The sequence below is a fragment of the Dreissena polymorpha genome, chromosome 8, assembly GCF_020536995.1.
Source record: "Dreissena polymorpha isolate Duluth1 chromosome 8, UMN_Dpol_1.0, whole genome shotgun sequence".
Lineage (NCBI taxonomy): Eukaryota > Metazoa > Mollusca > Bivalvia > Myida > Dreissenidae > Dreissena > Dreissena polymorpha.
The window spans coordinates 153,991-176,854 of record NC_068362.1 but is presented as its reverse complement, the minus strand read 5'-3'; the positions used below and the strand labels follow the sequence as shown (position 1 = coordinate 176,854).

The 22,864-nt window shown below is 33.1% G+C and overlaps 1 protein-coding gene across 1 annotated transcript; it reads left to right on the top strand.

The window, feature by feature from the left end:
• The first annotated feature begins 1,039 nt into the window (after nt 1-1,039).
• On the top strand, nt 1,040-2,182 carry LOC127842083 (probable G-protein coupled receptor AH9.4). The gene has a single exon (XM_052371401.1). It carries the CDS (start codon nt 1,040-1,042, stop codon nt 2,180-2,182), a length of 1,143 nt encoding a protein of 380 aa, XP_052227361.1.
• Nucleotides 2,183-22,864: the final 20,682 nt, after the last annotated feature.

Here is a 22,864-nt window from a genome sequence, read left to right as displayed (position 1 = left end):
AATTGATGAACATACACGTTTGCTTTATAAGTACAGAGAATGTATAAGAATCTAAGTATAAGAAAGGTCTTAAACAAGGTTTCTTAAAAAATAATAAAAACACAATACCGCCACTAGCCTCTGAAGGCTGAAAATATAACAACATCGAAGATATGTACGGGGATACACGCTACTGCATCCACACAGAATTCATATTAAAATACATACGTTAACACTTATGTATAAATTTTTCATGTACTCTTTTGATGGATTAAACTATGTAGACGAAAACAAGTATAAATATGTATTTTCTCAAATTTTAGCAAACGTGTTACTGATGAAAGAAACAAAATGAACAATTAATAGATAAATATATATGTTTTTAAAACGCTGCCGTTCTATATAGTTGATTTTTAGATCTTTCAAACAATTGGTAGGTAATTTCATTAAAAGAATGCAAGTAACTGTTAAATGTGACATGTCGTTCTAAATACTAGTAGAAAATGTTGAATAATGTATCATGCGTATAAAGATCATTGCGAAACTAGATATATATATACTTTTTTATTTTTTTCTATCCGTGCTTGTGTACTTATTCTGTTTTTCAACGTTATAAAGGACAGCCAATCCGTGAAGACTGGGCGTGTGATACATGCTGCTTATTGACGTTTGTAAGTTATTAGTTTTAACAGCATGAGATGTCAGATCTGTTTGTTTCATTACTTGTTTTGTTGTGTCTGTTCATTGTAGCTCGCTGCATATTCGTCAATTCTATCGAAGCATTTGGCTTTTAAAATAAGTAGTGTGCTTATATGATAAATAAATAAACAATAAATCTGACTTTTAAAATAAGTAGTGTGCTTATATTATACAATAAATAAACACTAAATCAAACAGTGCAATGTTCCGGTTTCAAAATTGGTTTATGTTTATTGATACATAAACACGCAAGGGTTGCGGATTGAATTACACACGAAAACTCGAATTTCAATAACATTACTTGTAAACACTATTTATGTGGGTGGCTTTTTAAAATATCTTCCTAATGGATGTATTAAATATGACAGCTGGAAAAGAGGAGTTATCGGTCTACAATGTAACGGACGTGTCGAACACCGCATTTTCGGATGCCGTCAAAGTTATCCGCAAATTTATTGTTCCGTTTATAGTTTTTGTGGGACTATGCGGTAACACTATTTCGCTTATAGTGTTCTCCACAAGACGAATGCGACGTGCCTCTTCATCCGTCTTTCTAACCGCCTTGGCCATAGTAGACAACTTGTTTCTACTGAGCCTACTTATGTCATGGCTGGATGACGAAGTTCACGGTATAATATATTCGAACCTCTCGTGTCAGTTGCTCATCTACGTTACCTACGTCACAAGCTTCCTGAGCGTTTGGTGTATTGTCGGCTTCTCATGCCAGCGTTACATTGCCATTTGTTACCCTCTGAAACATAAGGTGTACTGCACCGTGTTTCGTGAGAAACTTATAATCTGCACGTTTGCGCTCGGTGCCTCTGTTTTATACACGTTCAATTTCTGGACATCAGAGATCAGGCAAGGCGTGGGTGCGGCTGTGGATTTTGAATGTGCCTTTAAACGGGAATATATGGGTTTTCTTACAGTCGCAACTTGGATAGATACGCTCTTTACAATGATTATCCCTTTCATCGTCATCGCCTTTGTCAATACGCTAGTTTTGCGTAAGAAAGCGCACTTTCCGATTCAAAAGATGTTTTCAGATAGGTTTTTGCGGAAGAGGTACATTGAAACAAACTTGTCTGATCAAATTACATGCAATACCGATTCTCTTTCGTCATCAGTAGAAGCACATTTGAACCATGAGATCCGACGAGAACATCCTAACAGAAATCGCAAAGTTTTGTTAATAAAGCGCTCACGAATAACAACAACGTTACTTGCGGTTTCATTTACGTTTTTGGTGCTAAACCTTCCGGCTCATACCATTCGCCTGTACAATCTGCTAACAGCTGCCCTGAATAATGAATATTTTGTGCCGGTAAGACATTATTTAATACAAGAACTTACTAATATGCTTTATTGTACAACTTTTAGTTGTAACTTCTTTCTGTACACACTTTTTGGAAGGAATTTCAAGTCTACCTTGCTGCTTCTTGTGAAATGTCACTCAACAAAGAACGTATACCGACCTTCTTTGTGCGTTATTAGCAAGTTATAAGCAATTGATGGCGTGGAATAAAACGAAAATATTGATACAATTTACGTGTTTATTGGTAATCAACTATTTCAGTTAAAAATTTAAACTTTACATCATATACGTGTTTGTTTTTAACTTGCATTTGAAGTTGTGCTAATTTGTTTGTTGTTTAGGATGAACACATTTACAATCTCTTGTTGATGTTAAAAAACATATGTTTGACTTTCTGTATTTGTTTGGCAATTTTACGCAAACGATTGTAAACAATTTGTTTTACAAACAAAATCAAGTTTTAACAGATACTGAAATTGCTCAGTCAGTTTTAGTCATGTTTTTTGTTACATAATTTTATTGCTATAGTACCAAAGTGATTACGAATGTCAAAATTATACAACGTGTGATTAAGGTATATACGTTAAAATAATTTTTACAAGTTAAGACAAAACAACGTACGAATTCAAAAATGGTTGTCATCGCTATAATAACTGTATGCAATCATGCGAACATAAACACCCACGGCACACCGTGCAAGCTTAAGGATATGATGGTAGTGATAATTTAACATTCCATGAATGCGAAGGGGATCTCGTTCATCAAAATCGCATACAATTCAGTGGATGTTAATACGCTAGTAAATAAAGCGGGACACTCTGATTGAACATAACTCGTATTTTAAGATTTAATGTCACCAATATGAAAATAAAAAGATTAACGTTACGGTTTTACTCTTTTCCTGTTAACAATGAAACAATTTTAAAAGACTAATATTTAGGCAACCCGATTTTAAGCAACATAAGCTAAATGACTTCTCAAATTCCAGTTGATGCATGTCTTAAGGGCCAGAACATTATTGTTTTTATTAAAATTATCCGATATTATTACATATTTAGTAGTACTTAAAAAATACTGGTGCATGTAATCCATATGATGAATCTGTAAAACGACCATTCCAAATGTAATGAAAATCAAAAGCTACTCTTGTATTAATTCTTTGCTTACAATACATGAAATTAAAGGTCTTGAATCAACAAAAGTCCATACGGTAAGACTGGTTTAACTCAATATAGCCGCGGTAGGTAATGCATTATAGTAATAACTTCAACTACTTCGAATTACACATGGCAGGTTACTTGTTTTTACTTCAGTAATGACACAAGATATACCTCAATAGATTGCTAAAATCAATCTGTGGATATGCACATCTTACAAAAAATGCAATCACAATTTTTGAACTCATCCGATAAACATGATTATAAGCTAGCACCTTTACAATAAATAAATAAGCTGCGACTTAATAAACAATTCAAATAATCTTGGATATTTTCGCTTTCCATTTCTAAGATTATTTGATATTACTGTTCTTCTTAAAAAAGCATTGACCCACTTCCATTGTCTTGTAACATTACAAGATAATGACAAAAGTGAGGCATCTAGTTATTCACTACACACCATGAATAAACAAGAACACACAACAGACAATAGCACCGCCTTGCGGGTGCAGACCGCTCATCTATTTTCTTTTTAAAGGTGAAGGGACTCTCATTTTCAATCACAAAGGAGGGAGGGGTGGAGTGAAGAGGGGTGTATAGTGTGTGGGGGGGGGGTGGACATTTATAACATTATTTTCCAAAAATGCGGAAAAAAAATGCAAAAAAATGCAAAAAAAAACATGGGGTGGGGGGGGGATTCTTGGGTGCGATGGTTGGACGGTATTTCAAACATAAAATAATAAAAATAAATATTTGTGTTTTTTAACCGTTAAAAAAATGAAATTTGGGGGGTGGGGGGTGGGGGGGGGGGTATAGTGTGAGGGTGTGGTGGTCATTTGTGAGATGATCTTAAAAAAATAGGAGGGGGATTCGGGGGGGGGCACGGGGGATGGTTTGGGTGGAGTCTATTGTGGTATGTCAGGTAAGAGTAGTTTTGTCAAAGTATCAATCAAATCTAATCATAAATAAAGAAGTTATGGCAATTTTAGCAAAATTTAATAATTTGACCTTGAGAGTCAAGGTCATTCAAAGGTCAAGGTAAAATTCAACTTGCCAGATACAGTAACCTCATGATAGCATGAAAGTATTTGAAGTTTCAAAGCAATAGCCTTGATAGTTAAGAAGTAAAGTGGATCGAAACACAAAATTTAACCATATATTCAAAGTTACTAAGTCAAAAAAGGGCCATAATTCCGTAAAAATGACAACCAGAGTTATGCAACTTGTCCTTTTACTGTACCCTAATGATAGTTTGCGAGTGTTCCAAGTATGAAAGCAATATTTATGATACTTTAGGGGTAAAGTGGACCAAAACACAAAACTTAACCAAATTTTTAATTTTTTAAGTATAAAGGGCCCATAATTCCGTTCAAATGCCAGTCAGAGTTACATAACTTTGCCTGCATAGTCCCCTTATGATAGTTAATAAGTGTTGCAAGTATGAAAGCAATAGCTTTGATACTGTAGGAATAAAGTGGACCTAAACACAAAACTTAACCAAATTTTCAATTTTCTAAGTATAAAAAGGGCCCATAATTCTGTCAAAATGCCAGTCAGAGTTACATTTCTTTGCCTGCACAGTCCCCTTATGATAGTTAGTAAGTGTTGCAAGTATGAAAGCAATAGCTTTGATACTTACGGAATAAAATGGACCTAAACACAAAACTTAACCAAAATTTTCCATTTTCTAGGTATAAAAAGGGCACATAATTCTGTAAAAATGCACGCCAGAGTTATCTAACTTTGCCTGCCCAGTCCCCTCATGAAGGTAAGTAAGTGTACCAAGTTTGAATGCAATAGCATTGATACTTTCTGAGAAAAGTGGACCTAAACGCAAAACTTAACCAACATTTTCAATTTTTTAAGTATAAAAAGGGCACATAATTCTGTCAAATTGCACGCCAGAGTTATCTTACTTTGCCTGCCCAGTCCTCTCATGATAGTAAGTAAGTGTACCAAGTTTGAATGCAATAGCATTGATACTTTCTGAGAAAAGTGGACCTAAACGCAAAACTTAACCGGACGCCGACGCCGACGCCGACGCCAAGGTGATGACAATAGCTCATAATTTTTTTTCAAAAAATAGATGAGCTTAAAATAGGTACTGATACTAAAATAGTTTCATTAAATATGTGCATGAATTAAAAATAAATTATTTATCAAATCTATTGAGTTACCATCCCTAAATATGTATCTTGTTTTTATGAGCCTAAGGTTACTAGAGTTGCGACACCTTAAGGGTTTCGCGGGATGGAATGAGTGGGAACTAAAAAAATGTGGGTTCGAAAATTTTGGGTAAGAAAATGTGGGAACACAAATTTTGGGTAATAAACAAATGTGGGTACGAAAATTTTGGTTACGAAAAAAAATGTGGGTACGAAAATTGTGGGTACAATGGGTCAATGTTAAGGTTTTAGCATGGCGGACGCCGGACGGCGAAAAGACACGACACGACACGATGAGCTGGCTATGACAATACCTCAGGTATTCTCCGAAAACAGCCGAGGGCATATGCATAAGTCAGTGAGTAATACTCAACAAGACTATTGTCAAGCAAATTTGTCCCCTAGCGGCTCCACCATTGTCAGAATTTATTTTATGTTTTTATTTATTGCCATAGAAACCAGAATTTTTGACGTAGGAACAAAATGCAATCACGTGCATAATGTCCTTATTGCCATCTATCTTTGTTTCAAGTTTCATGAAAAAATATTAAGAACTTTTAAAGTTATCGCAGGATTCAGAAAAGTGTGACAGACTGACTGACTGACTAACTGACGGACACACAGAGCGCAAACCATAAGTCCCCTCCGGTGAATCCGGTAGTGTACTAATAAAAGCTAGGCACGGCGTATAAAATCAGAACCACTGGGCCGAATCTGCTGAAACATGGCCACATTATAGATTACAGTCCAAACAAGCTACAGAATGAGCGTTTTTGGACCTGACAGCGTAAAACATTAAACAAAAATGGACAGCACAGAATGGGTCATTTTGTACAAAAAATGTAAACTTTAAGTGGCATTTAATGACCTTTAGACATCAGAAAGTTGCAAATTTTTAATATTCTGCACACTTCGACTTGTTTTTTTTTACAAATTTAGAAGCATGTATGCTTGGGATGTATATAAACCCTGTTATTCAGTGTCAAATTTGGCCAAAAATCACAATACAATCCCAAAAATGGCTAAGCAGCAATGCCCCTTTAACATTATTCCTTATATTTAATTGTATTGTTTAAAAAGATAACTGTGTATATTTAATCATAATGGCTCTGTATATCACACTTGATAGGCCACTGCTGGGGCTTGAACCCAGAACTCATCTCACATTGTAAGATGCGTTTTTCAATTAAACTACAATGACTGTATCTTGTGAAGTGGAGCCAACATACACCCACATACCGGTAAGTGAAAAAATCATACTGGGCGTTTCTGACACATGTCGCATAACTGTTTACAACAAAAGATGTATACATAGATATATATACATAAATGGGTAAAAAATAAACCGTCTATTTTTTAATTTTTGTTTCATATATACACATTTGCTAGCAATGATTTATATTTATATCATGTTGAAATCATTTATAGACAGAATATTACTGAAACTGCAATAAACTATAAGATGGATAGATATAATGTTTCATTCCATCTAGTACAATGAACAAATGTTCTTTTGATGCCATTTTCACTAAGGTATATGTATTGAATCCTGATATACGACTAAAAATGAAATGTATGTTGGTTAGCATGAAATATTCAACAAATCCTCATATTCAAGCTGGGTCATCACTAAGTGAAATAATTTGTGGACATATCATAATAGAAAAATGCATTTCATGCCTCTAGATTGCTTTATTACAGGGTTCCCAGCTTTTTGTATGAACAAAATTCCCTGATTTTTCCCTGATGGAAAATAAAACGTCCAGGATCATAATTTCGACCTTTTTCTTGTTTTAGACACCCTGAATAAAAAGCAGTTGCAGACATAACTTATTTTTAAAGCTACATGTATACTATAAAGTCACCATAGCCATGCAGAGGAAATAATTTTCTGTTTTAAGTGTATGGACTTCTCGAGACAAGTTGGGAAAGTCTGCCCAAACAAAATTCCCTGATTTTTCCCTGATTTCAGGAACTTTTCCCAAATTCCCTGACTTTTCCCTGACTGGAAAAATTGAAAGTCTTTTTCCAGGTTTTCCCTGATTTCCAGGTTGGCTGGGAACCATGTTTAACTATGATAAAATGTTCTTTAGATGCCATGTGTATTAATATATAGGTCTATTTTTCTGAGATATTAATGAAAATGCCTGTGGGTATGTGGCGAATATTTAAAAAATCAACTTGATATATGGTGCTAACACGGTAAAATTGTATGAGCCCAAATTATAATAGATGAATGCGTATTATGCTTCTCTGCTTATACTATGACGACATGTTCATACAATGCCATTTTTATTAATATACATGTATATGCCAAATTTAATGAAAAAGACTTGAAAATGTGTGTCGCAAGATACCAAGTAAGAAATAAATCAGCATTTTTATGTAGGGTCTTCACACGGTAAAATTATTTGTGCCCAAAATAATAATAGATGAATGCATATTAGGCTTCAATGTTGCTTATACTATGACTACTGGTTCATACGATGCCATTTTTATAAATATCTATGCCAAATTTAATGAAATAGACTTGAAAATGTGTGTCGCCAGGTACCAAGTAAGAAAAAAATCAGCATTTTTATCTAGGGTCTTCACAGCTAAATTATTTGTGCACAAATAATAATAGATGAATGCATATTAGGCTTCAATGTTGCTTATACTATGACTACTGGTTCATACGATGCCATTTTTATAAATATCTATGCCAAATTTAATGAAATAGACTTGAAAATGTGTGTCGCCCGGTACCAAGTAAGAAAAAAATCAGCATTTTTATGTAGGGTCTTCACACGGTAAAATTATTTGTGCCCAAAGTATAATAGATGAATGCATATTAGGCTTCAATGTTGCTTATACTATGACTACTGGTTCATATGATGCCAATCTTATAAATATCTATGCCAAATTTAATGAAATAGACTTGTAAATGTGTGTCGCCAGGTACCAAGTAAGAAAAAAATCAGCATTTTTATGTAGGGTCTTCACACAGTAAAATTATTTGTGCCCAAGTAATAATAGATGAATGCATATTAGGCTTCAATGATGCTTATACTATGACTACTGGTTCATACGATGCCAATTTTATAAATATCTATGCCAAATTTAATGAAATAGACTTGAAAATGTGTGTCGCCAGGTACCAAGTAAGAAAAAATCTGCATTTTTATGTAGGATCTTCACACGGTAAAATTGTTTGTGCCCAAATAATAATAGATGAATGCATATTAGGCTTCAATGTTGCTTATACTATGACTACTGGTTCATACGATGCCATTTTTTAAAATATCTATGCCAAATTTAATGAAAAAGACTTGAAAATGTGTGTCGCCAGGTACCAAGTAAGAAACAAATCAGCATTTTTATGTAGGGTCTTCACACAGTAAAATTATTTGTGCCCAAGTAATAATAGATGAATGCATATAAGGCTTCAATGTTGCTTATACTATGACTACTGGTTCATACGATGCCATTTTTTAAAATATCTATGCCAAATTTAATGAAAAAGACTTGAAAATGTGTGTCGCCAGGTACCAAGTAAGAAACAAATCAACATTTTTATGTAGGGTCTTCACACAGTAAAATTATTTGTGCCCAAGTAATAATAGATGAATGCATATTAGGCTTCAATGTTGATTATACTATGACTACTAGTTCATATGATGCCAATCTTATAAATATCTATGCCAAATTTAATGAAATAGACTTGAAAATGTGTGTCGCCAGGTACCAAGTAAGAAAAAAGTCAGCATTTTTATGTAGGGTCTTCACACAGTAAAATTATTTGTGCCCAAAGTATAATAGATGAATGCATATTAGGCTTCAATGTTGCTTATTATATGACTACTGGTTCATACGATGCCAATCTTATAAATATCTATGCCAAATTTAATGAAATAGACTTGAAAATGTGTGTCGCCAGGTACCAAGTAAGAAAAAAATCAGCATTTTTATGTAGGGTCTTCACACAGTAAAATTATTTGTGCCCAAGTAATAATAGATGAATGCATATTAGGCTTCAATGATGCTTATACTATGACTACTGGTTCATACGATGCCAATTTTATAAATATCTATGCCAAATTTAATGAAATAGACTTGAAAATGTGTGTCGCCAGGTACCAAGTAAGAAAAAATCTGCATTTTTATGTAGGATCTTCACACAGTAAAATTGTTTGTGCCCAAATAATAATAGATGAATGCATATTAGGCTTCAATGTTGCTTATACTATGACTACTGGTTCATACGATGCCATTTTTTAAAATATCTATGCCAAATTTAATGAAAAAGACTTGAAAATGTGTGTCGCCAGGTACCAAGTAAGAAAAAAATCAGCATTTTTATGTAGGGTCTTCACACAGTAAAATTATTTGTGCCCAAATAATAATAGATGAATGCATATTAGGCTTCAATGTTGCTTATACTATGACTACTGGTTCATACGATGTCAATCTTATAAATATCTATGCCAAATTTAATGAAATAGACTTGAAAATGTGTGTTGCCAGGTACCAAGTAAGAAAAAAATCAGCATTTTTATGTAGGGTCTTCACACAGTAAAATTATTTGTGCCCAAATAATAATAGATGAATGCATATTAGGCTTCAATGTTGCTTATACTATGACTACTGGTTCATACGATGCCAATCTTATAAATATCAATGCCAAATTTAATGAAATAGACTTGAAAATGTGTGTCGACAGGTACCAAGTAAGAAAAAAATCTGCATTTTTATGTAGGGTCTTCACACAGTAAAATTATTTGTGCCCAAATAATAATAGATGAATGCATATTAGGCTTCAATGTTGCTTATACTATGACTAATGGTTCATACGATACCATTTTTATAAATATCTATGCCAAATTTAATGAAATAGACTTGAAAATGTGTGTCGCCAGGTACCAAGTAAGAAAAAAGTCAGCATTTTTATGTAGGGTCTTCACACAGTAACATTATTTGTGCCCAAATAATAATAGATGAATGCATATTAGGCTTCAATGATGCTTATACTATGACTACTGGTTCATACGATGCCAATTTTATAAATATCTATGCCAAATTTAATGAAATAGACTTGAAAATGTGTGTCGCCAGGTACCAAGTAAGAAAAAATCTGCATTTTTATGTAGGATCTTCACACGGTAAAATTGTTTGTGCCCAAATAATAATAGATGAATGCATATTAGGCTTCAATGTTGCTTATACTATGACTACTGGTTCATACGATGCCATTTTTTAAAATATCTATGCCAAATTTAATGAAAAAGACTTGAAAATGTGTGTCGCCAGGTACCAAGTAAGAAACAAATCAGCATTTTTATGTAGGGTCTTCACACAGTAAAATTATTTGTGCCCAAGTAATAATAGATGAATGCATATTAGGCTTCAATGTTGCTTATACAGTGATTTTTTTTGCTCAAATTTACAGCCGAATTTCGGCTGCTTCCCAATCGCAAAAATACACGTTTTTTCCCAAAATTCTGACCAAAATTTCCCAAAAAAAAGCCCAACTTCCAAAAAAAAAAAAAAAAAAAAAAAATTTTTTTTTTTTTTTTTTAGAAAGAAGTTTCATATAACTTACAAAATATATAACTTGAATTTAGTCATTTTTGTCCATAAATCATTCCCAAACTTGCCACTTTTATTGATTAAAAAAACAACAAGTTGACCAGACTCCTTTTCTAGAAAACTCCCTGAACATGCACTTAAAAACAATATCACAATATCACTTCTGTTACTTATAATCCTATTTATAATGCTTAATTTTTCCCAAGTTCATGGTTTATCGCGCTATTTTTCCCAATTTCACGGTTTATCGCGCTAATTTTCCCAATTCAAAAGGCACAGGCTGTAACAAATTAAAGCAAAAAAAATCACTGTTATACTATGACTACTGGTTCATACGATGCCATTTTTTAAAATATCTATGCCAAATTTAATGAAAAAGACTTGAAAATGTGTGTCGCCAGGTACCAAGTAAGAAACAAATCAGCATTTTTATGTAGGGTCTTCACACAGTAAAATTATTTGTGCCCAAGTAATAATAGATGAATGCATATTAGGCTTCAATGTTGATTATACTATGACTACTGGTTCATATGATGCCAATCTTATAAATATCTATGCTAAATTTAATGAAATAGACTTGAAAATGTGTGTCGCCAGGTACCAAGTAAGAAAAAAGTCAGCATTTTTATGTAGGGTCTTCACACAGTAAAATTATTTGTGCCCAAAGTATAATAGATGAATGCATATTAGGCTTCAATGTTGCTTATTATATGACTACTGGTTCATACGATGCCAATCTTATAAATATCTATGCCAAATTTAATGAAATAGTCTTGAAAATGTGTGTCGCCAGGTACCAAGTAAGAAAAAAATCAGCATTTTTATGTAGGGTCTTCACACAGTAAAATTATTTGTGCCCAAGTAATAATAGATGAATGCATATTAGGCTTCAATGATGCTTATACTATGACTACTGGTTCATACGATGCCAATTTTATAAATATCTATGCCAAATTTAATGAAATAGACTTGAAAATGTGTGTCGCCAGGTACCAAGTAAGAAAAAATCGGCATTTTTATGTAGGGTCTTCACACAGTAAAATTATTTGTGCCCAAGTAATAATAGATGAATGCATATTAGGCTTCAATGATGCTTATTCTATGACTACTGGTTCATACGATGCCAATTTTATAAATATCTATGCCAAATTTAATGAAATAGACTTGAAAATGTGTGTCGCAAGGTACCAAGTAAGAAAAAATCTGCATTTTTATGTAGGATCTTCACACGGCAAAATTGTTTGTGCCCAAATAATAATAGATGAATGCATATTAGGCTTCAATGTTGCTTATACTATGACTACTGGTTCATACGATGCCATTTTTTAAAATATCTATGCCAAATTTAATGAAAAAGACTTGAAAATGTGTGTCGCGAGGTACCAAGTAAGAAAAAAATCAGCATTTTTATGTAGGGTCTTCACACAGTAAAATTATTTGTGCCCAAATAATAATAGATGAATGCATATTAGGCTTCAATGATGCTTATACTATGACTACTGGTTCATACGATGCCAATTTTATAAATATCTATGCCAAATTTAATGAAATAGACTTGAAAATGTGTGTCGCCAGGTACCAAGTAAGAAAAAATCTGCATTTTTATGTAGGATCTTCACACAGTAAAATTGTTTGTGCCCAAATAATAATAGATGAATGCATATTAGGCTTCAATGTTGCTTATACTATGACTACTGGTTCATACGATGCCATTTTTTAAAATATCTATGCCAAATTTAATGAAAAAGACTTGAAAATGTGTGTCGCCAGGTACCAAGTAAGAAAAAAATCAGCATTTTTATGTAGGGTCTTCACACAGTAAAATTATTTGTGCCCAAATAATAATAGATGAATGCATATTAGGCTTCAATGTTGCTTATACTATGACTACTGGTTCATACGATGTCAATCTTATAAATATCTATGCCAAATTTAATGAAATAGACTTGAAAATGTGTGTTGCCAGGTACCAAGTAAGAAAAAAATCAGCATTTTTATGTAGGGTCTTCACACAGTAAAATTATTTGTGCCCAAATAATAATAGATGAATGCATATTAGGCTTCAATGTTGCTTATACTATGACTACTGGTTCATACGATGCCAATCTTATAAATATCTATGCCAAATTTAATGAAATAGACTTGAAAATGTGTGTCGACAGGTACCAAGTAAGAAAAAAATCTGCATTTTTATGTAGGGTCTTCACACAGTAAAATTATTTGTGCCCAAATAATAATAGATGAATGCATATTAGGCTTCAATGTTGCTTATACTATGACTAATGGTTCATACGATACCATTTTTATAAATATCTATGCCAAATTTAATGAAATAGACTTGAAAATGTGTGTCGCCAGGTACAAAGTAAGAAAAAAATCAGCATTTTTATGTAGGGTCTTCACACGGTAAAATTATTTGTTGCCAAATAATAATAGATGAATGCATATTAGGCTTCAATGTTGCTTATACTATGACTACTGGTTCATACGATGCCAATCTTATAAATATCTATGCCAAATTTAATGAAATAGACTTGAAAATGTGTGTCGCCAGGTACCAAGTAAGAAAAAAGTCAGCATTTTTATGTAGGGTCTTCACACAGTAACATTATTTGTGCCCAAATAATAATAGATGAATGCATATTAGGCTTCAATGATGCTTATACTATGACTACTGGTTCATACGATGCCAATTTTATAAATATCTATGCCAAATTTAATGAAATAGACTTGAAAATGTGTGTCGCCAGGTACCAAGTAAGAAAAAATCTGCATTTTTATGTAGGATCTTCACACGGTAAAATTGTTTGTGCCCAAATAATAATAGATGAATGCATATTAGGCTTCAATGTTGCTTATACTATGACTACTGGTTCATACGATGCCATTTTTTAAAATATCTATGCCAAATTTAATGAAAAAGACTTGAAAATGTGTGTCGCCAGGTACCAAGTAAGAAACAAATCAGCATTTTTATGTAGGGTCTTCACACAGTAAAATTATTTGTGCCCAAGTAATAATAGATGAATGCATATTAGGCTTCAATGTTGCTTATACTATGACTACTGGTTCATACGATGCCATTTTTTAAAATATCTATGCCAAATTTAATGAAAAAGACTTGAAAATGTGTGTCGCCAGGTACCAAGTAAGAAACAAATCAGCATTTTTATGTAGGGTCTTCACACAGTAAAATTATTTGTGCCCAAGTAATAATAGATGAATGCATATTAGGCTTCAATGTTGATTATACTATGACTACTGGTTCATATGATGCCAATCTTATAAATATCTATGCTAAATTTAATGAAATAGACTTGAAAATGTGTGTCGCCAGGTACCAAGTAAGAAAAAAGTCAGCATTTTTATGTAGGGTCTTCACACAGTAAAATTATTTGTGCCCAAAGTATAATAGATGAATGCATATTAGGCTTCAATGTTGCTTATTATATGACTACTGGTTCATACGATGCCAATCTTATAAATATCTATGCCAAATTTAATGAAAAAGTCTTGAAAATGTGTGTCGCCAGGTACCAAGTAAGAAAAAAATCAGCATTTTTATGTAGGGTCTTCACACAGTAAAATTATTTGTGCCCAAGTAATAATAGATGAATGCATATTAGGCTTCAATGATGCTTATACTATGACTACTGGTTCATACGATGCCAATTTTATAAATATCTATGCCAAATTTAATGAAATAGACTTGAAAATGTGTGTCGCCAGGTACCAAGTAAGAAAAAATCGGCATTTTTATGTAGGGTCTTCACACAGTAAAATTATTTGTGCCCAAGTAATAATAGATGAATGCATATTAGGCTTCAATGATGCTTATTCTATGACTACTGGTTCATACGATGCCAATTTTATAAATATCTATGCCAAATTTAATGAAATAGACTTGAAAATGTGTGTCGCAAGGTACCAAGTAAGAAAAAATCTGCATTTTTATGTAGGATCTTCACACGGCAAAATTGTTTGTGCCCAAATAATAATAGATGAATGCATATTAGGCTTCAATGTTGCTTATACTATGACTACTGGTTCATACGATGCCATTTTTTAAAATATCTATGCCAAATTTAATGAAAAAGACTTGAAAATGTGTGTCGCGAGGTACCAAGTAAGAAAAAAATCAGCATTTTTATGTAGGGTCTTCACACAGTAAAATTATTTGTGCCCAAATAATAATAGATGAATGCATATTAGGCTTCAATGTTGCTTATACTATGACTACTGGTTCATACGATGCCAATCTTATAAATATCTATGCCAAATTTAATGAAATAGACTTGAAAATGTGTGTTGCTAGGTACCAAGTAAGAAAAAAATCAGCATTTTTATGTAGGGTCTTCACACAGTAAAATTATTTGTGCCCAAATAATAATAGATGAATGCATATTAGGCTTCAATGTTGCTTATACTATGACTACTGGTTCATACGATGCCAATCTTATAAATATCTATGCCAAATTTAATGAAATAGACTTGAAAATGTGTGTCGACAGGTACCAAGTAAGAAAAAAATCTGCATTTTTATGTAGGGTCTTCACACAGTAAAATTATTTGTGCCCAAATAATAATAGATGAATGCAAATTAGGCTTCAATGTTGCTTATGCTATGACTAATGGTTCATACGATACCATTTTTATAAATATCTATGCCAAATTTAATGAAATAGACTTGAAAATGTGTGTCGCCAGGTACCAAGTAAGAAAAAAATCAGCATTTTTATGTAGGGTCTTCACACGGTAAAATTATTTGTTGCCAAATAATAATAGATGAATGCATATTAGGCTTCAATGTTGCTTATACTATGACTACTGGTTCATACGATGCCAATTTTATAAATATCTATGCCAAATTTAATGAAATAGACTTGAAAATGTGTGTCGCCAGGTACCAAGTAAGAAAAAAGTCAGCATTTTTATGTAGGGTCTTCACACAGTAAAATTATTTGTGCCCAAAGTATAATAGATGAATGCATATTAGGCTTCAATGTTGCTTATTATATGACTACTGGTTCATACGATGCCAATCTTATAAATATCTATGCCAAATTTAATGAAATAGACTTGAAAATGTGTGTCGCCAGGTACCAAGTAAGAAAAAAATCAGCATTTTTATGTAGGGTCTTCACACAGTAAAATTATTTGTGCCCAAGTAATAATAGATGAATGCATATTAGGCTTTAATGTTGCTTATACTATGACTACTGGTTCATACGATGCTAATTTTATAAATATCTATGCCAAATTTAATGAAATAGACTTGAAAATGTGTGTCGCCAGGTACCAAGTAAGAAAAAATCTGCATTTTTATGTAGGATCTTCACACTGTAAAATTGTTTGTGCCCAAATAATAATAGATGAATGCATATTAGGCTTCAATGTTGCTTATACTATGACTACTGGTTCATACGATGCCATTTTTTAAAATATCTATGCCAAATTTAATGAAAAAGACTTGAAAATGTGTGTCGCCAGGTACCAAGTAAGAAACAAATCAGCATTTTTATGTAGGGTCTTCACACAGTAAAATTATTTGTGCCCAAGTAATAATAGATGAATGCATATTAGGCTTCACAGGGCTTTTCATCTGGAAATTGGGAAGAAGCCCTAGCCTTGCAAATTGGGAAATTTAAGCGCGATAAATGGCCATTTTGGGAAAAAAACTTTTAAAGCATTTCATCACAGGTAAATCATTTAATCAATTTTAAACAGTCACAATAATGGTTTGAACTTTATTTTTGTTATGAATTAATGACCTGGAAATGTTCTTTTCAAAGATTGGCCAGCTATATTTTCAAACAGATAAACTTTTCAACAGGTAACAGCAGTTTTTGAACAGTAAACTAAAAGTTATCTCTTTTCAAACTGAAAATTCAGCGATGACACTGGTGACCTCCCTTGCGGCCCTCATGCAAAAACCGACAATAAAACCCGTACTACGCAATATTCTGTTCTAGACTGGTACACAAATACAATTAAAATTCGGCTTAGCGGTAGTGGGGAAATACCTGAACTGAACTGGTAGCGAAAAAATCGATACCAGACAACAATTACGCAAAATAAACCTTCATCTTTGTTTATCGCTCGTGGAAGCTTTCAATGAAATTACAATCATCTACAAGACCAGTAAAACTATACCGAATAGTAACTTGGCTACAAAACACTATCCGCTGTGTTTATTTTTTTGATTTTCAGGGGAATTTCAATCGTTTTTTTTGGGAAGTCTTTCAGCCAGAGTTGGGAAAAAATAAGGCTTTTTAGAATTGGGAAGGAGCCGAATATCGGCCTCTGTTATATAAGGATGAAAAGCCCTGCTTCAATGTTGATTATACTATGACTACTGGTTCATACGATGCCAATCTTATAAATATCTATGCCAAATTTAATGAAATAGACTTGAAAATGTGTGTTGCCAGGTACCAAGTAAGAAAAAAATCAGCATTTTTATGTAGGGTCTTCACACAGTAAAATTATTTGTGCCCAAAAAATAATAGATGAATGCATATTAGGCTTCAATGTTGCTTATACTATGACTACTGGTTCATACGATGCCAATCTTATAAATATCTATGCCAAATTTAATGAAATAGACTTGAAAATGTGTGTCGACAGGTACCAAGTAAGAAAAAAATTGCATTTTTATGTAGGGTCTTCACACAGTAAAATTATTTGTGCCCAAATAATAATAGATGAATGCATATTAGGCTTCAATGTTGCTTATACTATGACTAATGGTTCATAGGATACCATTTTTATAAATATCTATGCCAAATTTAATGAAATAGACTTGAAAATGTGTGTCGCCAGGTACCAAGTAAGAAAAAAATCAGCATTTTTATGTAGGGTCTTCACACGGTAAAATTATTTGTTCCCAAATAATAATAGATGAATGCATATTAGGCTTCAATGTTGCTTATACTATGACTACTGGTTCATATGATGCCAATTTTATAAATATCTATGCCAAATTTAATGAAATAGACTTGAAAATGTGTGTCGCCAGTTACCAAGTAAGAAAAAAATCAGCATTTTTATGTAGGGTCTTCACACGGTAAAATTATTTGTGCCCAAAATAATAATAGATGAATGCATATTAGGCTTCAATGTTGCTTATACTATGACTACTGGTTCATGCGATGCCATTTTTATATAATAATAAAATATAACAAATAATCCAACATGAGACAAAATGTCAAATAAAGATTATTAAAATAACATTTTTATAGCACAACTTGAACAAATTACAAATTAGACAGGCACACAATATCATAATAAAAAAATATGATAGTCATATGAAATGGCCGTTAACAACTTTAAATAAAATATAATTATGAATTTCTTTAAACTGAAAACCTTTTTTATAATAGACTTGTTTTTTTTCCTAAATTATTAATAGTGATAGCTGTTTTTGCACAAATTAAAGGAATTCGCGATGCAAATGGTCAATGTTTTAAAAAGCGTGCAACTTATTTTTTCACATTTCTCAACAGTTAGCGACTAATGCTGATGTTGTTACGCTAAGTGGCATATGGTTGCTGATGTCGTTACTGAGACTCATATTTTCACAAATTTGAACAATGCTCAATTAATTATTTTCACAATGTTCAACAGTCACAACTCATTTGTTCACAATTTTGAAAAGTGTGCAACTTATTTTTCCATAATTGTCAAGATTGCGAGGCTCATTTTTTTAATCTTCAACATTGCACGACTCATATTTCACAATTTTCAACATTGCGAGACACTTGTTTTCACAATTTTTAAAAGTTTGCTACTGATATTTTAGGAATTTTAAACAATGCGCAACAAATTTTTCACAATGTTGAATAGTCACCAACAATTTTTCTCACTTTGAACATTGCGCGACTCCTTTTACCACAATATGAACAGTGTGCGCCTAATGTTTTCACAAAATGAGGCGGCAGAGGTTGCTGCACAAAGATAAAAAAGCCCACTGAAATTTTATCCAAAAAATAGCAACATGGCTTATTGGAGCTAAACAACCCTTTCTACATGTACTTTCAACAAGCACACAGACCAATGACAGTAGGACTACTGGCACTGACCGTTGGTTCATCAGCATGAAAAATGGGTGTCAAAAATAGCACAAATAATGTAAAATGTGTAATATGCATGTATAACGATTAAACTTACCAACCACTCGACCAGGAAACAGACTATGTCACATAGTATGTGGGATTCGGGATGCTCTCCCACTGGTATCATATGCAGATCAGTGGTCACAAGAACGTACACAACATCATTAATGTCAGCAATATATATCTCCGACTTCAAACACACAGCTTGCAAAATCGATGAATATTGCACAAAAGCAGCTTCGTTACAAACTTCCAGCAACTCGAAATCCACAAGCAGTCTCGTTCCCCACCCACTTTGACTTCGCAGCGAAGGCATGTTTTTTGGGGGAAACCGTTAACATCTCACAACTAAACGTATACTACGGAGATTGACAAGTTGAAAAATAATTTACTCTAATCACTTCCCATTTGCGCACTACGTTAAACTCCAGTTCCATTTTGTCTTTATTGTTTGAAATGTTACTCTACACATTCGCTTTCAAAATAGCGGTTGGCGTGTTGTTGGAAGTACATGTACATGTCGAATGTGTTATTGTAAAAACTATTGGTATTGTGTTTTTAGTGCAGAAATTGTATTTAAGTTTCGATTTCTAGCTCAAATTTATATATTTTGTTAAATAATTTGCGTTTAAATTTGATTGTTTGTTGCTTACTTGCGAACTATTTTTTATGTGTAAATATGCATAGACGCTAGTGGATATGTAATCAGGTTACCATATTTACAACAATAAAATTTAACGGTTGTTTGTTTTTGTTTGTTTTGTTAATATTTTCTAAAACGTATGTTAAACGCAAGATGAAATTATTAATTAATTTGAGAATACAATCGCAATATGTATTATTAAAAATCAAATTTGAATAGCCTAGCGCGTGAATTATCTCCTGGGGTGAATCGGCTTCCGGCGAGAACTCATTTTATAGCGCGTGCGCCATAAAAAACACACCACTTTTTCGTGATTTAATCAAAAACTAGATTTTTGCCAGGTATAACGCCTACGCCAACAGGTAGATCGCATTCTTGTCCATATACATGTCAAATTTCAGCAAAATTAACCGACCAGTTTTCAAGGCGCCCAAATCGCGACTATATGCACCAACTTAATGAAACTTAGCCCCCTTTATCATTCGTTCGAATGAACGTCATCAATGATGACGTCCAATACATCACTCATTCCATATTAGATAATAAATGGTAATGGTGTACTGGTGTACAAAACAGATGTTATAAATAATCTACGGCTATGGTGTATACAAGTTGGTGCATACTAGACTTGCGACACCTTAAGGGTTTCGCGGGATGGAATGAGTGGAGAGATGAAATCAAATTGAAAATCGATTATTTCTAAAAAAAAATGGTACGAAAAAATATGCGGGTAGGAAAAAAAAACAAATTTGGGTACGAAAACAAATTTGAGTACGATAAAAAGGGTACAAACAAAATAAGGGAACGAAAAAACTATTTTGGTACGTAAAAAATGGGTACAAATAAAAAATAAGGTACGAAAAAATTTGTGTACGAAAAAAAAATGAGTACGAACAAATGGGTACGAAGAAATTTGGGTACGAACAAATTTGTGTACGAAAAAATTGGGTACAAAAAAATGTGGGTACGAAAAAAAAATTGGTTATGAAAAAAAATTAGGGTACGAAAAACTATTTGGGTACGAAAAAAAAGGTTCAAATAAAAATTTGGGTACAAAAAAAATTGGGAACAAAACGAATTTGGGTACGAAAAAAATTTGAGTACGAACAAATGGGTTCAAAGAAATTTGGGTTCGAACTTTGTGTAAAAAAAAATTGGGTACGAAAAAAAATTTGGTTATGAAAACCTATAGGGAACGAAAAAATTAGGGTACAAAAAACTATTTGGGTACGAAAAAAAAGGGTATATATATAAATTTGGGTACAAAAAAAATTGGGTACGAAACAAATTTGTGCACCGACGGACAGACGAAGCGGCGACTATATGCTCCCTCTAAAAAATTTGGGGGGGAGCATAATAAACAAGTTATGGCAATTTAAAGGTGGTACGCAAACTTAATAATAGATTTATCAATTATATGCTTATTCTAAGTGAAAACAAGGGACAAAATTGTCACAAAACCAGGTTTTCATTGTGAAAAAAAAATCTGATAAAGGGAGAAAACTCAAACTGAACTTTTGAAATGACCAAAAAAAATTAACCCCCTTTGAAAGTTTTTTTTTTTTTAAATCTATTTTTAGTCGTGGCGGCCTTGACATTGGAGATATTGACGTGATTCTTTCGTGGGACACACCGTCCCATGATGGTGAACAAATGTGCCAAATGATTTTAAAATCTCACAATGAATGACATAGTTATGGCCAGGACAAGCTCATTTATGGCCATTTTGACCTTTGAACTCAAAGTGTGACCTTGACCTTGGAGATATCGACGTAATTATTTCGCGCGACACACCCTCCAATGATGGTGAACAAATGTGCCAAATGATTTTAAAATCTGACGATGAACGACATAGTTATGGCTCGGACAAGCTCATTTATGGCCATTTTTGACCTTTGAACTCAAAGTGTGACCTTGACCTTGGAGATATCGACGTAATTATTTCGCGTGACACACAGTCCAATGATGGTGAACAAATGTGCCAAATGATTTTAAAATCTGACAATGAACGACATAGTTATGGCCCGGACAAGCTTATTCCGCCAGCCCGCCAGCCAGCCCGCCCGCATTCGCCAATCTAATAACCAGTTTTTTCCTTCGGAAAACCTGGTTAAAAAGGCCATAATTGTTACAAAATGCTTGATACAGTTATCTGCTCTTGTTTATACATTGGGGTCATGTTGGTTAATAAGCAAAATACATGGTGTATGAACGCAATATGTCAAGGGACATAAAAAATATTTGAGGTCATATGCAAACTTTAACATAGATTTATCAATAATATGCATATTATTCTAAGTGAAAAAGGGCCTAATTCTGTTAAAATGCTTGATACAGTAAATGAGTTGTCTGCTCTTGTTTATAGATTGGGTTTATGTCGGTAATGAAGTATGCAAAATATAAAAGCAATATGTCAATGGACATAGGAAATATATTTGAGGTGGTACGCAAACATTCCAATGCGCAAGCCGACGCCGGGTTGAGTAGGATAGCTCGACTATATATATTTCATATATAACAGTCAAGCTAAAATGTAAATATACCATAAACAACAGGCTAACCTCAATCACAACTTTAATGCAATGCTTATAACAATAGAGATACAATGATATGCCAGGGATTGAAACTAACTGTTTACTATTGTGGGCAACCATCTTTAGTATTTTGGTTGCCCAGATAAAGAATAACGAGCCCAGAAATATGAACATGTGAATATTATACATTCTTTTAATAAAATAATAGATAATTAAATACATTTGCTGACAACACATGTTCAATGCATGATGTTTTATTATGAGCCTGAATTGAATCATGTCCTATTCCTAAATAATGAATGTTATTTAACTAGTATTGATCCATGGTGATCAATTGTTTTTCAATTTTTATTGCAGTGAATTGTTTTAAGCTTTAAAAAAAAGAAGTTTACCAACTTTTGAAATTGAGTTGCCCAGGCCAAAATCTACTTGCCCCGGGTTCACGGTAAACCACTTATTTCCATCCCTGTATGCTCTTCATTTTCTGTTCTTCCATCGCATTCTCAAAATTAAATTTAAAGCCGATATTTTTTAATAACATTAGTATGAATTACTAACCATTATCACCCAAAAAACAATTTTACAAAGCTGTAATCCCGTCGTAGAGATTTAGTTTACTATTATCAGTGTTCTCTTTAAATACCGGCTGCTAGCGATCTTGCCGGTTACATTAACTCTTGATGCCGGCTA

Coding starts and splice junctions, on each gene's coding strand:
- LOC127842083 (XM_052371401.1), top strand. CDS start 1,040: ATGACAGCTGGAAAAGAGGAGTTATCGGTCTACAATGTAACGGACGTG.